At 40.2% G+C, this 19,453-nt stretch overlaps 1 protein-coding gene across 1 annotated transcript in view; it reads right to left on the bottom strand.

The window, feature by feature from the left end:
• Positions 1–337: 337 nt before the first annotated feature.
• shcbp1 (SHC SH2-domain binding protein 1) overlaps positions 338–19,453 on the bottom strand; it is a 63,262-nt gene continuing 44,146 nt past the window's right edge. The window contains exons 11-13 of the mRNA XM_028585019.1: positions 17,077–17,163; positions 1,694–1,832; positions 338–1,576 (exon numbers count right to left, since the gene is read on the bottom strand). Of these exons, the coding sequence (XP_028440820.1) occupies positions 1,356–1,576; positions 1,694–1,832; positions 17,077–17,163 (447 nt within the window). The 3' untranslated portion in view covers positions 338–1,355. The remainder of the gene's footprint in view (positions 1,577–1,693; positions 1,833–17,076; positions 17,164–19,453) is intronic.

Below are 19,453 nucleotides of genomic sequence, written 5' to 3'. Positions count from 1 at the left end.
GCATAAGTTTACATAGCGATTTAACCCGGTAACAAGTGATCCACCGTCGCGATACTCAAAACCCTGGGTTGAAGCTGAAGTTACCTCGTTAATGCCAAATCTTGCTTCGTAGTACAGGCCTTGAGAAAGAAATCAGAGACAGACGGATTGGTAAATAAAGACTTGGCTAAGGCCTAGACACGTGTCAGGTGATGAGTCCTAAATAAGTTATGTGCCCTTCAAATGTCATGAATATTAATATGCACCTAATGAATGATCCAAAGCATTAAAAACTTAGGGAGTTTAGTCAGGTAACAACACACACCTTATAGGATTATCATACTACACCACCACAACAGAGGTTTCAACAGACACTTTTTAATCTGCAGGACTTTCATTAAATTCACAATTTCCACAAGTAGCAGTTTAAACCAAAGACTCATTTGTATCATCAGTCAATCTAAATACCAAACATCAGTTTATTTTTTAGGCTAATCGATGATCTAAAAAATAAAGAAAAATGTCCATCCCAGTTCCTCAGTCTATGGTGATGTCTTTTAATGTCTTTGTTTTATCCAAAACCCAAGATATTTAGTTTAATATGACATAAAACGAAGAAAAGCAAGAAATTGCCATATTCGAGAGGCTCACCACAGCATTTTTTGTGTGCCATTTTTGCATAAAAAATACTAAAAACAATGAATCATTATCAAAATAATTGAATACGTTTCTAATTATTGCAGCTTTATTATTTTCACCGGGCTTCAACTGTTAGAGCCCATCAACTTGAAGACTTCCCTCAACCATAAAACACAGAGACACCACGTGAAAATCACATCTAACTAATAAACAAAGAAAACAATGAATATTTGTGTGAAATCTGTATCATTAACTGCGCACTACGTTCACTACCTTAAAGGTAACATTTATTACATTTGAAGTGGAACTACCAAAACTGCATTCAAAGTGACTAAAGTGGATTTCAAACAAATTATGCATTAAAAAACTATTAAAAACATTTAGCGTCAGAAGCCCGAAGAAATAAATAAGATAAAAGCATTCGTACAAACGTGTGGATCAATTTACCATCAAACAGGCAGAAGCCAGAGTGCTTTAGAAACACACAGCTTGTAACGGATCACAACACACTTGATACACAGGAACATTATTGTCTCTGCAGAACACAATGGATGGATGTGAATCAGCTAATTGTATTTCTTGCCAAACAAAGGCAATCATCTAAAAACTGTCCATTAAATAAACTCTGAGGAAGATCTTAAAAGACGCATGCTAGTTCTGATTGCCGACGTGTATTGACGTCCAGCCAGTCTGACATTTTGTCAATAGAAAAGTTCAGAGTGTGTTGAAGTTGTTTGTCAGTAGAAAAAGGTGCCTAAATCTCCCATCCCATTGCGTCTGAACTGGTTTCCCTGAATGGAGACGAAGATCTGGTGGTCCATCAGGTCCTGGACAGCTCGGCTGCAGGACGTCTCCTTGTTTTTGCTCAGCTGACGACTAAACTGCCACTTTCTGCTTGAGGTTGAGGCTGCGTCACAACCTGTGCTGTTGTTCTCTGTGGTTGGTTCAGTATGGTTTTCTGGGAGCAAAAGGTCTATTTAATATTGATTCTATGCTGTAAAGCTTCTTACATACAGATCTGCCTTCATCTCCACATTTTTATTTAATGCTCCACATATTCAAGTTCTCTACCTACCTTCACTTGTGTCCAGAGGAACTCCATGTTGTTCCCCGTTGTTGGGTTTCACTAGAATCACCCCATAGCCTTCATTGTTGTGGATCACATTGTTCTCCATGGTGATTAACGGCATCACATCAAGCTCATCAGCAAAGTCCTGCACACAAACCAAACACAAACATTTATACATTTAATAATAGGATTTAATAAAAAAACAGGAGGACAGCACTAGTACTAAAAGTAGACAAATGCTGATGTAAACACATAGATTGAATGCACGTATAAGCATAACTCTCCTTGATCTGCTCGGCTTCGTGACCCAGGTAGCGAGGTGGGTTTGATAAGGGTAGACCAGGGTCGATTTTAATGTGAATTGCACACGACTTGGGTCACTGGGGCGATACCCGGGGCAGGACAAACTATGCAATTGGTTGGAAATGATAGCAGGGCAGTTGTCACAGGTCGCTGTCAATGTTCCCCGAACAACAACATACATTTTGTTTCACTGTGCTTTATGCCGAGTTTTCACCATAGAATGTACAGAACTAGCTTAAACAACAGCAGAGCGGAGCTGTTTAATTAATTTCCGAACAGTCCACTGGCAATGGGTGCCCAGATGTTCACTAGTCTGCCTTTTTACAGGCAAACTGTAAAAGTATGAAAAACTTATTTTCATACCCATGAAAAAAAAATTCTCTGTGCACGACCGCTGTGACAACCGTCTGCAGCCTGTTAAGTAAGGCTGCTGCGGTAGCGCAAATCTCTCTATTTTTGTCTCCATCTTTATTTATTTTTTTAAGATGAACTTTTTATTAGGGCCTGATTGTCGACAGCGGGGAAGGCCCTATTGAAACTGAAGGAATTATTATTTTCTACAAAAAAGGATTGCCTTTTTGAGGGCCTTAACATATTCAAAAACAGGCAGTCGCATCAAGTTTGGTGAAAATGTACGCATTTTAAGAGTTTCAGGAATAGGCGCGCAAAAATGGCTTGCTAGCGCCCCCTACAAAGTTAAAAAAATTGAGCCCCTGCAGTGCGTTTAACGTAGACTCACGAAACTTGGTACACATATGTACCATGTCAAGATGTACAAAAAACGTCATTGGAGCCATACCCTAAACCCAACAGGAAGTCCACCATTTTGATTTCAAAGTTCGAAATTAGTGTGATTTTGGCCATTTCCACATGTCGTATTTTAACAAACTCCTCCTAGAGATTTCATCCGATCAACTTCAAATTCGGTCTGTGCCATCTTAAGACGTTAAAGATGAAAAGTTGTTAAAAGAAAAACTTTTGGTCATGGGGCGTGGCTGTGGCGGGGCAGCCATTTAGTGCGTTTCGCCACCAAAACAGGAAGTGGGTGTAACATGAGTGTACATTGTCCAACTGGCTCAAAACTTCTCAGGATTCATAAGAGTCCAACCCTGAGGACAAAAAGGCTGATATTTACTCAAAGTCATAGCGCCCCCTAGTGGCAACAGGAAGTAGGCCTAAAAGTAGGTGCTATACTTTAACGAACTCCTCCTAGAGAGTTCATCCGATGGACTTTAAACTCGGTCTGTACCATCTCAACACCTTAAAGATGAAAAGTTATTAAAAGAAAAACTTTTTGTCAGATGGTGCGGGCATGGCGGCCATTTTGAGTGTTTAGCAATGAACAAACAAGTTGTTGTAACTTGAGTGTATGTTGTCGTATCTGCCCGAAATTTGTCACGATTGACAATGGTCCAGGCCTGAGGACATCTACAGGCCAAAATTGACTTTTGGTCATAGCGCCCCCCGCTGGCAACAGGAAATGCGCCTTATATGACAAACATCATCCAATTTACATGAAACTTATGTGTGGTCTACATGTGATACTGAGCCGCCCCCTATACTTTAACCACTTCCACTTACTCAGCTACGCCACCTTTGATAACATTTGAACCGTTTAAGGTAGAGTCTTGGGTGAGGTGTCACTGAACTCAGCACAGAGTTCCTTTTTAACTGGTGATGGTTTGATCTGCCCCCTATGCTTTAGCCACGCCCCTTTTCACAGCTAATGAACCGTATGACGTAGAGTCTTGTGTGAGGTATCATTAAATTCATAGGTCTATAGTCGATGATTTGGCTTTGTTAATCCTTGCTGTAGAGAGTTCCAGCATAACTATGTCCAGCCACTGTTTTACACAAAGCGTGTGTGTGTGTGTGGCCAGCGCTGAGCTATAATTTTTCTTTTTGTTTCTAATTTGTCTCCCGAGCAGGTGTAATTTAGAGTCATCATTAAGTAACAAAACAATCGGGTCAGTAGGAAGTCGACATCCAATGACATCAGATATTATTGATGTTGTTTTATTCCAAAACTCATACACCTGTTCACACTCCCAGACCATGTGCAGGAAAGTTCCAGTTTGTTCAGGTTGGCAGAACGCGCAATAGGGAGTAGGAATGGCTTTAGAGACGTATCTCTTCTGAGGTGTCCAATATGTCCTATGGCATATGGTGAAGTGGATCTGCTGGTGATTTGGGTTCTTGGAACAGTGGGAAATGTCCCAAACTGTCTCCCAATTAATTACGTTCCCCTCCGAGCTCAGCTCTCACTCCCATTTCTTTACTATTGGGAGTTCTCCTACAGATACTTGCATCAGTTTAGCATAAATCCTGGACACTAATCCTCTCACAGGTAGCATCTCCAGACTGACCTGACAAAAAAGTGCAAAAAGAATTTTTATACGAAAAAAATTGGGCATATACGAACTAGGGGTGGTACAGTTCACAAAACCTTTCTTCTTATTTTTTCTTTTAATCTTTAACACTCCAGAAATCTACTTCAGCATACGGTATATAGCTTAATTATCCACAATGTAGGATACAGTATTAAATAATTATATAGTTGTATCATGTAGCCTAATCATGCACAAACTGAATTTGACTTGACTTTATTGACTACATTATTAAGACCATCTCTGAGGAAAGCTAGCTGAGATTTTGATACAGCAAGAGGGAAGACATTGTCGTGATTTCAACAAGCTTTTCATTTATTTGGCAAAAAAAAAGGAGGATGTGTATTGCCATCTACAGGAACTTATGTGCCTTTTTTGCACATGAAGATTGAAATATTACAGAATATCAATTGAAATAACTTGCATTTATCAAACTGCCAACTTCAGTGTAGCTCTTACAAAAATGTATCCTTTAAAAGAAAAAGAGAGGAACTCTTAAAGCTCCATCTTTTGAATAAGTCAGAATACGTTAAACATGAAAACAGTTTACATTGTTAGTTAATTTCCTATCCTGGGCTGGGACACACATACGGTTTGATTAAGTACTTATTACAATAACAACCGTAACTGTCAGGCCCTCCTGTATACTTCTCCTCTCCGCTTTTTCCTGCCTGCTGCAGAGACCGGACAGGATCTAAACTGCAGCTGCTTCAGCGAGTGAAAAAACGTTACAGTGTACGTACATTGATGTTAAAATGTATACAACATTACGGCCTGAAATGTTTTGCACGGTCTTTCGCTGTACGTTTTGTTGGTAACTTGTTCACACCTCTTCTTTCGCGCAAAAGGGAAACACAGGCGACATTGCGCATGCGTCGAACCGTGCGGCGCACACACACGTTACGAACCGAGACAAGCGGACCGAACAGTTCGATGAAAACACCAACTTTGCCATATCTCCAAAATAAATGCTATCAACGACAAACTTTAGATTCTTCCTTGGCATGACTCTCTGGAGGTCCCCCACTCGCTTTACGAAAATTGGTCACTAGGGGGCGCTACAAGTACAAAAAGTTTATATCTCATGAACGGCTCATTGAAATCTGGTAGATAGGCCAATAACTCAATGCATTTAAATGGGAAATTTGCAATTGCAATATCTCTGCAACAGTAAATACTATCAACACAAAACTTGTGATGCTTGTTCGGCATGCTGCTATGAGGCTCTGTACCAAATTTGGTAAAGATCAGCCATTAGGGGGCGCTATAGTCAACCTAGACCAGTTCCGGCCTTTTTACCCCTACTGAGGTCGAGCGCTTGTATACAACGCCAAACGGCACTTCTGATTCATAACTTAATAACTTTATAATTACAACTAATAGAAACATACGGTCTTTTGGAGCTAAAGGCCAACAGTCGCCCCGGTCTGCTGCGCTGATTTGAGTTCCTCTAACGTAATAGGTTGACCCAGTTCTTCTGCCTCCTCTGGGTCAAGAAGAGGCAGGTTTAGCTCTTTTAGGAACTTTTGGCACTGCGTCGGATCTGGATTGCAGGAGGATTCATACAGCTTTGAATAAAAAGGATTGGAAAAGTGCTAGTAATCGCTTTAGGATTCGTTGAGATACCTCGGTTCGTGCCGATGCTATTGATAGCAGCTCTGGACTCGCTTTGTTTTAAAGGGGTGATAGAATGATTATATAGGGTATTTCACACTGTTCCTTATGGTCTCCTAACGGGGTGTGTAACATTGGTTGGGCTGAAAATGGCCTGGTTGATATTTTATTGGCCCTTATGCATCCCTGTGTTTTGGCCCTATTTGTAACAAGAGCTTTTCTTCCAAATATGGTATGCTCATGAATATGTAAATGAGCTGCACGCTGATTGGTTGAGCGAATCGCCATACACACACACACATTAGAGACGCGCGCTGATTGGTTGAGCGAATCGCCATACACACACACACATTAGAGACGCAACAGAATCTCATATTCCAGACACTGCAATGTTTCCTTACCAAATTCACTTCTGAGACTTTTTTATGCGAGAAATGAACTACATAAAGCTCAAATATGGGCCGTTTTACGAAAATGGATGGCCAATGGCAAATTTGGTAAGACGTGTCGGACTTGAGGAGCTCCACACAGTCTGACGAGAAAGCGGCAGCCTGCTGGGCTCCATACCCAGCGTAAAGTCACCCTTTGTGGATACTGCACTACCGGGGCTCCGCGGCCAGCTGCCTGCATAACTATAATATATTTACGGTTTGAATTTCGTCACGCCACTTATAGAACATCATTCAACAATGTCTTATAAAGCTAACCGTTGTGTCCGATTTGATTTTAATGCATTTTTATGAACTCGAGGAGTCTTTGTAGGACGAGCAGCTGTTAGCTATATGTCCCATTCAATACAATGGGGAAATATCGCAGCTAGCTAGCTAGCTACACTTTTGGCATAACTATAGTATATTTACAGTTTGAATTTCGTTACGGCATGAATATTACAGGTTCCCCAAGGTCTTACAAAGCTTAGCTAACACTTGTCCGATTTCGGATTTCAATTGAATGGATTTTTGTGAATGTCAGAGGTCTCGTTAGGAGGAGGCTAGCTAGCTCTCATTGATGGACTCCAGCTCACCAATGAGACTTGCGGACAAGAGGAGTTTATTTCCCCGATTGATTGTTTAAATAACTCAACACACATATCCATTATAAGATTAACTGGAACCAGCGGGCTGCGGTAAGAGATTGCGGGCGTAACAAGCTCGCTGACCGCACTCTCAGTCACTCACCGGCCGGCCGGTAGCATGAAGAGGGGAGGGAGAACAGCGAGCTGCAGGCCCCGGAGCTCTGTCAGGGCAGCGGCGTGTGGTAGCTCCAGTCACCCAGAAAAGGGTGAGTTTGCGCGGGTATTGTGCACCGGGCCGCTGGCCGAGCTCAATTGAGCTCACAGCAGGCTGGGGTCTGTGACGGAGGACAGGCAGGGCGGTGATGTAGCAACCCAGGCAGCAGCAGACAGTCGGACAAAATTTGCAATTAGCCATACATTTTCGTAAAACAGCCCATATTTGAGCTTTACATGGTTGATTTCTCGCATAAAAAAGTTTCAGAAGTGAATTTTGTAATGGAATAGCAGAGATCTGCGTGACCTAGATTCAGAAGACTACCTGATCTCAGGTCAGTTGTGTAGCCTATGTAAATGTTGGGGCGTGACTGTTCTCTTAATACACCCATGGGCGTGACAAAGGTACAGGTCTTGGGAGGTTGACGTCAACTTCCAGCTTTGTTGAGATTCGCCTGTTTTCAGCGGCAGTTTCAAAATATGAGATTTTCATAGTAAAGGGGTGTCAATGGGATTTTGAGCTTTTATGTATGTCCTATTTACCCACCAAACGGTCGTTATTCAAGTATGACAGGGTAAAATCGGTTTTGCATTATATCACCCCTTTAATTTCAGAGCTAGCAATTTGCTTGGTTTACAGCCGTTAAAATAGTAATTTTGCCTCACTCTGTGCATTATGAATTCAGCTCTCCTTTTTAGCAAGTCATTTAGCTCTGCTCGATTTGTGACTAAAAGAGTATGTGTAGATTTAGAAAAACAAGTCTAAAAAGATTGCTCTATGATTGACAACATTCTTCCAACTCCTCAATCCTTGCCTCTCTCTTTTTCTTCAAATGTGCTGCAAAGGAAGATGTGAAATCTCTAATAAATCCTTTAGTGGCTTGCCAGATGTACGCCGGGTCCGAAACTGAGCCAGTATTGATTGAAATGAACTCCGCTAGTTTGGCTCCAAATTCTGTATTAAAAGCTGTGTTTTGGAGAAGGGAATTATTAAATTGCCACCTTCTAGATTTTTCTCCTAACATATCACAATGGAATGTGGTTATCAGTGCATTGTGGTCAGACAGGATTGCTGGTTCCATTGCTATTGTGTCTTAAGGCGAGACACGGCACGCAAAAACATTGTTTTCATATAGGTCTTCATTTTACTACACTTTGTTTGCGTCTGTAGATTTCTCCTAAATTCAACAAAAGTTGGCGTTCTAAATCATCCCGCTGCTCCGCGATCGCTGTCTGCACCCTGTCATCAGATATACCGTTGGAAAGCTCGCTCTCTCCTCTACAATGCTGTCAGATACAAAAATGGTCATTTCCTTTTTATGAGCAACCAATCGTGAAAGTAAAAGGGGGGATTTAACTCTAAATGCGCAATCTCTTTGGCTGATGCCAATTTCTGACAACGTGATTTGCTTAGAATCATCACGTGACGCACTCTGACATTTCCGCGGTAGTTCAGAATGTCAAAAGAAATGCGTCGAAAACGGTCGAAAATCATCTCAGAGAAGACAAAAACAGTTGTCATTAGCAAGAAGACATGGGATTACACACTAAGACACCAGATGATGAAATGCCATCGCATAGTACGTCGATGTGTAAACTATCATTCAGAAAACAGGAGTTTTCAGACAGCGGAGATAATCAGACTGACTCTCTCTCTCTCTCTCTCTCAGCAGTTTACAGATATTCATGGCCTACAATACATATATATTAAATATGTAGGTGTCACATATATACTATTCTAATATAATTACTATACAATACTAAAGAAATTGTTATTTTGGGATGTTGTGAGTCCCTCAGGCTGTGGCAGGCAGATCCATGTTTAGCTGTCAGTAGAGCTGCTGTTCCCTCTCCTAGGAGAACCACCAGCTTCTTTTCTGGTGTTAACTTTGGGAAGTTTTATTTTTTTGTCTATTTTTCTAAGTGTAAATCTCTTAGTGAAGATAGTTTTTCCCAGTGGAGGAAGAAGTGCACCTCTGTCTGATCCAGCTGGTGGTCACTGAGCCTGTATTTAGTCAGGATCCGTCTCTTCTTCGTATCTCTGACAGTATGAAGATACTCTGTCAAATAATTTAGTCTACTTTGTTTGCTTTCTCCAATGTTCTAAATATTGGTCTTTTGAATGATCACCATAAGAAGCTCATCCCTGTGTATCACCGGATGTCCAGTGACATGGAGGCACTCAGAATACCAACGCATGCCTCAACTTGGTCATATGGGCCATATGTCCAAAAACTGCAGCCATGAAGGTTATTTCTACATTCAATGAGGGTGCCTCTGCCATGCTGGCTGTGGAGAAATTGTGGCTTCAGAGCACAGACTGTTAATGCAATTAAGGATGATGACATGGTTAGGATCTCAAAAGCCAATAGTGTCCATTCCGCCAGTGCAAAGTGGAGCCTTAAAAGTGTAAGCACAGCCAAAACATATGGTACTGGCATGGATGTGTAGACTGTAAACTAACTTGGGGGAACTAGGCTGTGTAATGGTTGTGTCAGTTGGAAGTTTGTGATGTAATGGTCTTCAGTTGAAGGCCATGTTGATGTGTTGTTTTGGATGTTATGATCAGTGATGGATGAAGCAATAATGAGTTTTGGATGTTAAACAGTGTGATACATGGATTTTACTTGGACCTAAAGTATATTTTGTCTGTAATTCATGGCTTTCAATAGAAATTAGTGGAATTTTGCCATAAAAATCTTTAAAGGCCGTTTTCTCAAAATCAGTTTTTTCCTCACACTCGGCGTGACGTTTTTTCACTTCTGTAGCACCTATATACACCAAACTTTACAGTTGTATTCCTAACTATATTGTGAAGGTTTGTCCAGAGGGATTTGTTGATTTATGTGACATTTTATGCCTAAAAATAGGGCGGAAATAATTTTTTTAAGGCTATTGGCAGTATTTTGTGATTTACTGGGTAACAAAAGGAGATATTCATAATCCCCTCTGGTTAAGTCTTTTCATTGAGTATATCAACAAAATGCAAAAAAAATTTGAACTTAGTTTTTTTTTTCTTTTCCAATGGTCAAATTCTAAATATATGCAAATTAGCGCATATTTAATTATATATAGCCTGATTAGCATATTTAAACATAAAATTACAGAAAACTTGCAATACATATTTTTCTCCTATTCATGTGAGTAAACAACTGGTAAAGTTTCATGGTGATATCTGTATTTTTTACCCTATTCACCTGTAGTGTCTCGCCTTAAGTACACTGGAGCACAAAAAATAATCAATGTGCGGTGACGTGTGGGAAAAAAAAAAAAAAAAAGGTGTAATCCTTGCTAGTAGGATTGTGCATTCTCCATATATCTGTAAGATCATGGGATTCCACAACTGCATTAAACATGTCCGATATGTGTTATTGAGCTTTCGTGTGGCTGACCCCTGATCTATCCTGATTTAAATCTAGTACTGCATTCATGTCTCCCCCTATAATTAATCAGTATTCATTGAGAGAAGTGCATATAGAGACAAAGGCTATTTTCCTACTCCTTATCGTAATAGATATGATATCATGCTTCTTTACTACTTTTGTCCATCTATGGTGAGTGTGCATCTCCGTGGCAGCAAAACAATGGAGCCCTTGGTTCTGGTGTCATCACTAGATGCAGCAGCAACTTTGAAATAATTATTTTGTAGACGATTTACATCTCTTTTATGCAAATGTGATTCTTGAATAAGCGCCACGTCTATGTTCTTCTTTCTTAAATAGGAATTTAGCTCGTTTGATCGGCCGGTTTAGCCCTGTGATGTTAACAGAAAGGATCGAAAGTTCAGCCATCTTCAAAATTTACACATATATATATATATATATATGTCTCGAGTACCCTACCGGGATTCACTGATACATTTTTAACAAAGGGTGAGCTGTTAGATCTAAGCACAGTGTGGTGAAAACACAAAATAAATATCTAAAGATATTTGAGCTTTTAGACCCCTTTTTTTAATTAGTTTTTAAGTAGAAAAATAAATGTATGTAAAGAGATATAGTAAAATAAAAAGTGCTAAATTTCAGGTTGTGGCCGACTAGCGGGTCCTGCTTTGGTTGTTTGATAAATTGATCAACATTGATTGTGATTGGCGATTTGCTGTGCATGCACAGTGCATGTCACACACTTGCAACATAGGGTTACGTTTTTTTTTATGATTGGTATTAAGTTTCCAGCGTCGCGGCTCCAAACCATAATGTTAGTTAGGACAGACGCCTCGTTTCTTTAGGCTAACTATATTAGCTTTAGCCTGGCTGGTAGCAGCTTTCTGTGGTGAGATGTCATGATTACGTTGCTTTAATCAGTTGATTTAGTTTGTCATTGCAGCGTACATTAAACACTGACTACCGTAGCTTCACTACCCATGGGAAATTATGTGCATCACTGTGTCAGTGGCAGCTGCCGCTTACGGTACTTTTCTACACATGGGACAACCTCACTTCCCCAGACCTGCCAACCTTGACAAACTTTTTTGAGTAGCAACTTACGGATTTATTGTCGAAGTCTACACGCACGCGAAATAAATGTGCCATTAAATGTCAATCTGTCTACATTTTAAACCCTAGAAAATAATTACAGGGTTTCTGCAGGTATCAGCAAATCTCATTTCATGCTTTTTCATGCCCTTTTTCATGCCACTTTAAACTAATTTAATGCCCATGTCCAACTGCAGATACTTTAACACGCATTTGACAATGCCAATGTTTAATATTGGAAAATCCAAATTTAACTGTCAGAAGGCTCACAAGATGGTTTACAGTCCTTAAACGCAACACAAAGTGCTTCACAAAATAAGAACACAACAGAAATACAAATATTTAAAACACTGTTCACTGAGCAGCTCGCGTCTCAGCCCCTCGGATCTCAAAACAACATGCACTGATAATTAAAAGTAATGAACCTATACTGCTTACGGCAGTAGGCAAATTCGCCAAAATCATGTCAACCAGTCCCAAAAGTTAGACTAACTTCAAGTAAGCACCGCCATCTGAACTAAAAGCTTGTATTGAAACAGGGTGTAGCCAGACTTTGGTTTCTAAGGGGGAATACCCTCTGTCCTCCCCACACACACACACCCACCCACACCCACACTGAGGATCCAGGTGAGGAAAATCCACCCATGGGGAGCCATTAGTGCATATGTCTTAGTTCCTTTCCTTTTTGCTCCAACTCTGTCTCAACAGCAGAAGTTGCGTTGCTGTTCACGGCAAAAAAATTAAAAACAGTTAACTGCTGCCTGCCTTTAAGCGCAGACTTGTGACTCTCGGACTGTATGTGTGATTTCACCGCACTGACGGCCATTGTGCAAAGTTTGACGTTTTTTTTGCACACGCTGCAAAATGCCTCTCCGGGTTTACCGTCGACGGGCTTTAACCAGGTTCTGAATAGTTCATCCTCCAACCACTTCTGCTGAAACTTGCATTTTCCCATTTTTCCGTCGTTTGATATTTCCTCCGTTCAAAATTTATTTAATTACTTTACATGCTTTATAATGACCTGCGGAAACCCTGAATTATGTTCAAGTAGGCTACTTGAATTAAATAAAACATTTTATTTAAATTATGTCATATTTAATACAGTTAATTGGATCATAATATAATACAATAAAATAAATTACACTGCATAATGAGCACTTTTACTTTTGGTACTTTAAGTATATTTTGATAATACTTTTGTACTATTACATAGGGAAGATGTTGAATGCAGGACTTGTAACTGACAAGTAATTTCTAACTCTACAACACTGTTTTTTCTACTTTTACTGCAATACATGATCTGAGTAAGTCTTCCACCTCTGGAAATCACCAACAACAGTCGTGCATGAATACCTACAGCAGTGTTTAACGCTGAAAACACACAGCTCAGTTCAGCGTTTCCTTGCAGCTCTGCTACAGTAGCGGATAACCTTTAACGTTACCTGCCGGTCAAACCGTCTCTAAACAGTCCGCTCACAGTGAAGTCCTGCACGGATCAACAGATGTTATAGTCTGGCGGCTGCCCGCTCTGTTTGTTACGCACACTGGGCAGATTGATGCGCTCTTTGCAGATGTCACCGCTCGGTGTTTGGCTAGCTAATAAGCCGTTAGCCCGTTAGCTTGAGCTTTGTCAGAAGGCACCGAGCGGCCAGCCAAGGTCCGATAGACACCGACACATTCCGCACATCCTCTGCTCAGTTTAACCGCTAACCCCCCCCCCCGGTACCGGTCAGAGGCTTGTTTACTTGTGTCTCGGTCCGGTGCGTCCAGCGACGGGCTCCGGTCAGTTTTTCATTAGCCTACATTAGTAACAGTTAATTTTGTTACGGTATGAACTTAATCATAGGAAAGGCAACAAAATATAAGACCTTTGTAACGAAATCCAAGACTTTATAAATGCAAGGCTTTATTAATAATGATAATAATAATAATAATAATATATATAAATAATATTTCTCCAAAGTTGACAGGTAGACTACGTAAATTAATTCATTTCACAATTTCACCTTTCTACATCAAATCAGTTTACCTTTGCAAGCACAGTCCTCCCTTGGGGAAACCCATTGATATATGGGGGAAACCAACCAAACTAAACGGGAATGAGGAAGGAATAACACTTTAATCTGATGCTTTCGTTTTACCATCAGTAGCCGATATCCATAGACAGTATATAATGGACCAATAGACCCCGTTGCTCTGGACAGAGACCAGTGAAGGCTATTAGAAGCACTTTTCCGGTGATGGCCAGCTTTACTGCGCAGCCTCCAACTGAGAGAATGTGACGTGAGCAACGTGTCTGAAAGTTGTAAGTCTTCTGGTAGCTGTGCCAAGAGAAATCTCAATCATTCCCAATCTTACAGATACGGAGATTGTAGGTGTATGTAAGGAGATAACATGGGCACAGGCTAATTATTGATCACTAACATGCTAGTTAACATTAGTAATTAAACCTAAACATCTCATGTAAGTCGAAACTGCCTGCGAGCTTCTCCTGTACTATACGGTAATTCCTCTACTATGCGACAGTAAGTCACTTGGTTATGACACAATCGTTAGCCTATTTTTACAAAAAGTCTGCTACGGAGCCATAACGTGAGGTACAAGGTAATGGAGCCTTTTATACATTGTCGTGTTTCTTTGGAACTAAACAACGGACAAATAGAGTCTTTAAACGCTTCAGATGTAAAGTTATTCGCAGTCAAGTGACGTAAAAAAAAAATGGTGGTCAGCGGAATGCTAACAGGAGGTGATGGCCAGTTAGCAACAAAATGGCGCCATGATGGCTCGAGTTCTGAAGCGAAGCTTACCCCCTTGCCGATATCCCCGCTTGACATTAGAGGAAGGGACCCGACGCTGTGATTGGTTGAACTCTTCTTCTTTAGTTTTTTTTTCCCCAGCATGCTCGTGGCTGCTACGCTGTTTTAGCCATACTTTTAGCTGCTTACTACCATCAAGAGTTAGACTGAGACGGTTACTGCACGTCAACGAGTAAACTCAAAGCAGTCACCAGATTTTCGCGTAGTTTAAAGTGACAAATCGTATCACCGTATTTTGATGTCAAAATGCGTATCTACTACGCAAAATGCGTACAGGTTGGCAGGTCTGCTTCCCATAACAAACCCAGTCGGACTAACGTTACGTCACATGACCACCACCATTAAAAAGGGGGGCGGGTCGGCCGGTAACAATCATGTAAAAGGAGAACGGTGAAAGATTACTTTTCTATCAAGCAGCAAAAAAGTTTTAGCGTCAAAATCGCAATGTCCTGCAATGTAGACGATGAAACAAAATATCGTGCATTCCGACAACGGCAGCTACTAGCTAATGGTAGGCTAACCTACCATTAGCTAGTAGACAGTTGCGTTCACTTTAAAATGGTAGCCTAAAGCCTCATGGTGCATTCAAAGTTTTTGTAAAATACCCTTTTCCCCATCTGGTGGTTGTTTTTGTCGTTTAACAGCAATTTAACAACAATTTACTCGGGAAATAAGTTATTGTTATAGGTTATTGCTATTACATTATTAAAAATCATTTAATTTTGAACATAAGTTATCAAAAGTTATCTGTCGTTTTGTGCTCTTCTTTTTTTTTTTAAGTATCGGATCAGGCACTGGCAGTGTTTTAAAAGTATCGCTTTAGCACCGGTATTGGGGAAAAAAAAATATCTTCATGTGTTGTATGTTTTGTGTTGTTAAAATAAGAAAAGAAAAAAAGAAAAAGAAAAAAAACACTCAAGGGCGAAGAAGAAGGGTGATTTTCACAAAGACAGCAACGAACATTTCTAGGTGGAGAGATGACAAGGTTCGGCAAGGGCTGATGCCAAAATTATGAACCGGCTCCATGAGGTAGTGTAATCCTTGTAATGTCTGTTGCACGCTCTCTACCCATGCGTCACTCCTGGTCTAAACCAGAGTATTTTCAGTAAATGAGAAAGGGAAACTTCGGATTATGCCGAGACCAGATACCTCAGACCCTGTCCATGGTTCATGTGAGAAAACAGCTTATGTCTGAAAAAACGTCTACAAGTTAAAAGGCAGAATCACATGTAACACCACTAGTTAATTCACTTATGTTCATGTAATTCAGTTGATGTCGACAAAACTAAATGTAATTTAAAAACTTGAATTTGTTAACATATTCATGTTCAACATCAGCAATCATGATGAGAAGTCTCCAGCAGTCAGACATTTCAGTACTCCTAATCAGAATGCTTTATGGATGCTGACGTTGTTTAACTCTTGTGCGGTCTTCCCATCAACCTTGAAAAAAGGAGACCTTCAGTGCTTATTTCTACATCCCATATTTTCTGATTTAAAACAAAAATTTAAAACGGGTCAATTTGACCCTAAGTCAACACAAGGGTTAAGTTAAGGGCAATAAATGTTAAGAGTTTTTGATCCATTATTTATTTACTTTAATGTTGTCTGACTTGAACGAAGATTCCTCATTGTCCTGTTTTATGTGATATTACTTATTTCAATGAGATTTGTTCTTTGAGAGTCCTATTGGCTGCAACATTATTTTCCTTATATCATACTAGATAGATATATTAGATTGTGAACAATTAAAATGTCTTCAGGATCTGCATGGATCTTACAGAGAGCTCGCTTTTCTCGTGCTATAGTGCACATGCCATCACCTTTGTTTACTGTACACAAATCTCCCCAAATGCAATAAACTCGCTATCTAAAGTTAGCTGGAAGTGATGGTGTTAAATGAGCACTGAAAAAAAAAATAGCCTTTTAAGGCTATATCGTTTGTCAGCAGCCAGTCATATGGTAACTAAGGAGCCAATTTGGCATTGTGTGCTTTGATTAATTTGGCATGCAGTTAACATGCCAGTCTTAATTTTGATTTTAATGAGAACTCAATTACTTGCATTTGCTCACCACTGTTCGGAAAGAAGCAAAAAACTGGAATAAGTGCTGTACAGTGGATCTAACCGTGTAGATTTCAAAAGTAGTGATAGGTCTATATACTTGAAAAAGTAACTGATAAATATTACATTTAAGAACGGAATTTAGTGTGGCGTAACCTTTTATTTAATTTATTTTTTAAAAGGAAAATTGGTTTAGTTGTACTGTTCAGTAACTTAAAAAAACTTAGTCTTAAAAACATAGTTTATGGTGATATGATTGTGGATTGTGATTCTGCCTGAAAATTGTGATCATAATATGATCTTTTTACCATATCGCCCAGCCCTAGTTGTTGTCAGTATGCACGCTAAGGAGGAAACTTAAGCATTCCGGCACCTGTCTGTACAGTACAAACTGGGGTTGAGCATGTTGATTCACTATCTAAATTATGCAGTTTTTCAAAATTAAGACCGTATTCATTTCTAATAAGCAAAATTTTTGTAAGAGTCATCTCATTATTTTTCACCTTGATGAGAACACCGTCCTTACAGTGATGGATACCGTTACCAACCAGACTGCAAACACTGCCGGGGTAAATCTCCACACCAGCCCCCTGCATACAAAACATAACAATATGACTGACCACATATACATACATTTACATTAACGTTACACATTACATAAAATGACAAGATATTCTCAGCTGTTTGAAATATTATCACTGCATAGGTTAGACAATAAATAATGTAAAAAGATATGCAGTGTTTCCCATTAATTAACTGGTCTATGGCTGCCTGCCATAGTTTGTTCCACACACGAGATGAATCAGATCCCGGGAAATAGACAGCCCATATTGTGGCCGGGAAATGGCCGTGTGTTTTTGGTTTGTTTTTAGCCCAAGTAGCCCTAATGTATTGATATCATTCAAATATGCGTTCCAAAATCCCAAACTGACATTTTTTATATTATTTGTATCATTTTTAGTAATAAAGAACACAGTTTATGTCCATCATCAACACAGTTTGCAATGATCAATTCTGTTGGTGATCAAGTGAGCTGCGTGCTGCAGCGTGACATCTGCTGCAGCGCTAATTATGAAATGCCAGGTGGAATGTAATGGGACTTGTCTTCTGAAAATCTAGGCAACCCGTATATAATCAATGTTTTATGGAAATCTATTATAAAAACGAAATATGGTTAAGTAAACCACTGAATGATTCTTAAACCATTACGTTATCGAAATCCATTCTGTGGCTGTTGAGGATGTGTAAACGGCTGCAAACGGGAAGAAGCACTCAAGTTAACCAAATATTTCTTTATTAGGGCAGGGCCAAACAAAATTAAAGAAAATGATCCTCAGAAATGTACAATTGTGTGCAGTGTGCACTGCAAAAAGACAGGCCTATCTTTAATGAATGAATGTATTGAGCCTGTGTAATGATTTAGGGAGCCTGTTATACCGTAACTACTGTCGCATGCATCAACGTTACCGTATGAGAACAATAGACACGCACTCCTTGCCTTTTTTTATTTTATTTCCTGTTTCCCGTCATAACCTTTCCCGGGAAACGGTTTTGATCAGATTTCCCGGGAATCCCGTTTTCCGGGATTAAACCCTAGTGCACAATAACATAAAAGATGTCTTGTGTTTCATGCATTTGCTTCAGCAAAGATATCTCTCAGTCCAGTCAGTAAACAGCCTCGTGAGACCGTCCTGATCTCGCAAGCTCCAGTTTTCCACTCTCAGATCAGTCTGGCATCTTGAGGCAGAGAAAATTTGGAGCCGTTAGCCAAACAACCGGGCCAATCAGCGTTGGTTTTGAGGTGGGTTAGGTGGTGATAGACCAATGGTTTATCCAATCAGCTAACCAGTATTATCAGCCAGCGGTAGCCCTAATTCTGTTAGCCGCTCGCTAATGCTTTTTTTCTCTTGGATCCTTCTTTTGGAATATGGTCCGGGAACCTGAAATGGTGTATTTTATTCCTAAATTCTCGTTACACAAACGGCAAATATCCTTTACCGACATGTTGCTTGCATGCTGAGCTTACGAGCTATGCTTTGCCTGCAGCAACAGGGGCGGCCTTGTGGTTGTATTTTCATACGCTTCGTGGATCTGATTGGTTGATTTGGCCCGTCTATCACCAACATAGGTGATAGACAGATGGTTCATCCAATCAAATAACCAGTATTCCGCCCCTTCCCAAAAGTTCTCCAACAGAAAGTTCCCAGATGGATAAGCCGAGCAAATGCGAAGCAATCCATCTGGCGGAGTCAGGTTAGTCAGTAAAGCCACCCCAAGTAAACACAGAAGAAGCCCCCACCCCATTGTACGCAATGCGAGCACACACACAAGTGTGCACACACACGGGTTGATAGATGAACGGTGTTTGGCTGTCTTCCATTGCCTTAATGTTACATGACGCAAAGTTTGTCAATAGGGATGTAGGCAGAGTTAGAATAGAATATCATTACTGAGTTGATCAATAAATAGAAAATAAAACTGTTCAACAGGTAACCACTTTTACTTGATTTATTTAATGATTCAAATGTATGCTCTAGTGGATTTTGTTTTGACCATTTGTGAACTAAACCCTGTCTTGTTTATCATGCTTTGTGGGAGTGACTTTTGCAATGCTATCACCAGTCACACCTATACAATGATTAAACTGCTTACAAAAATTAAAAGGTCCCATGACATGGTGCTCTTTGGATGCTTTTATATAGACCTTAGTGGTCCCCTAATACAGTATCTGAAGTCTCTTTCCCGAAATTCAGCCTTGGTGCAGAATTACAGCCACTAGAGCCAGTCCCACAATGAGCTTTCCTTAGTATGTGCCATTTCTGTGTCTGTTGCTATTGAGGAGGAGAGAGGGGGGTTCTAGGTGGAGGGTGGGGGTGTGGC

The sequence above is a fragment of the Perca flavescens genome, chromosome 1, assembly GCF_004354835.1.
Source record: "Perca flavescens isolate YP-PL-M2 chromosome 1, PFLA_1.0, whole genome shotgun sequence".
NCBI classification, from domain to species: Eukaryota; Metazoa; Chordata; class Actinopteri; order Perciformes; family Percidae; genus Perca; species Perca flavescens.
The sequence above is the reverse complement of the archived record's forward strand: the minus strand, read 5'-3'. Positions and strand labels throughout refer to the sequence as shown.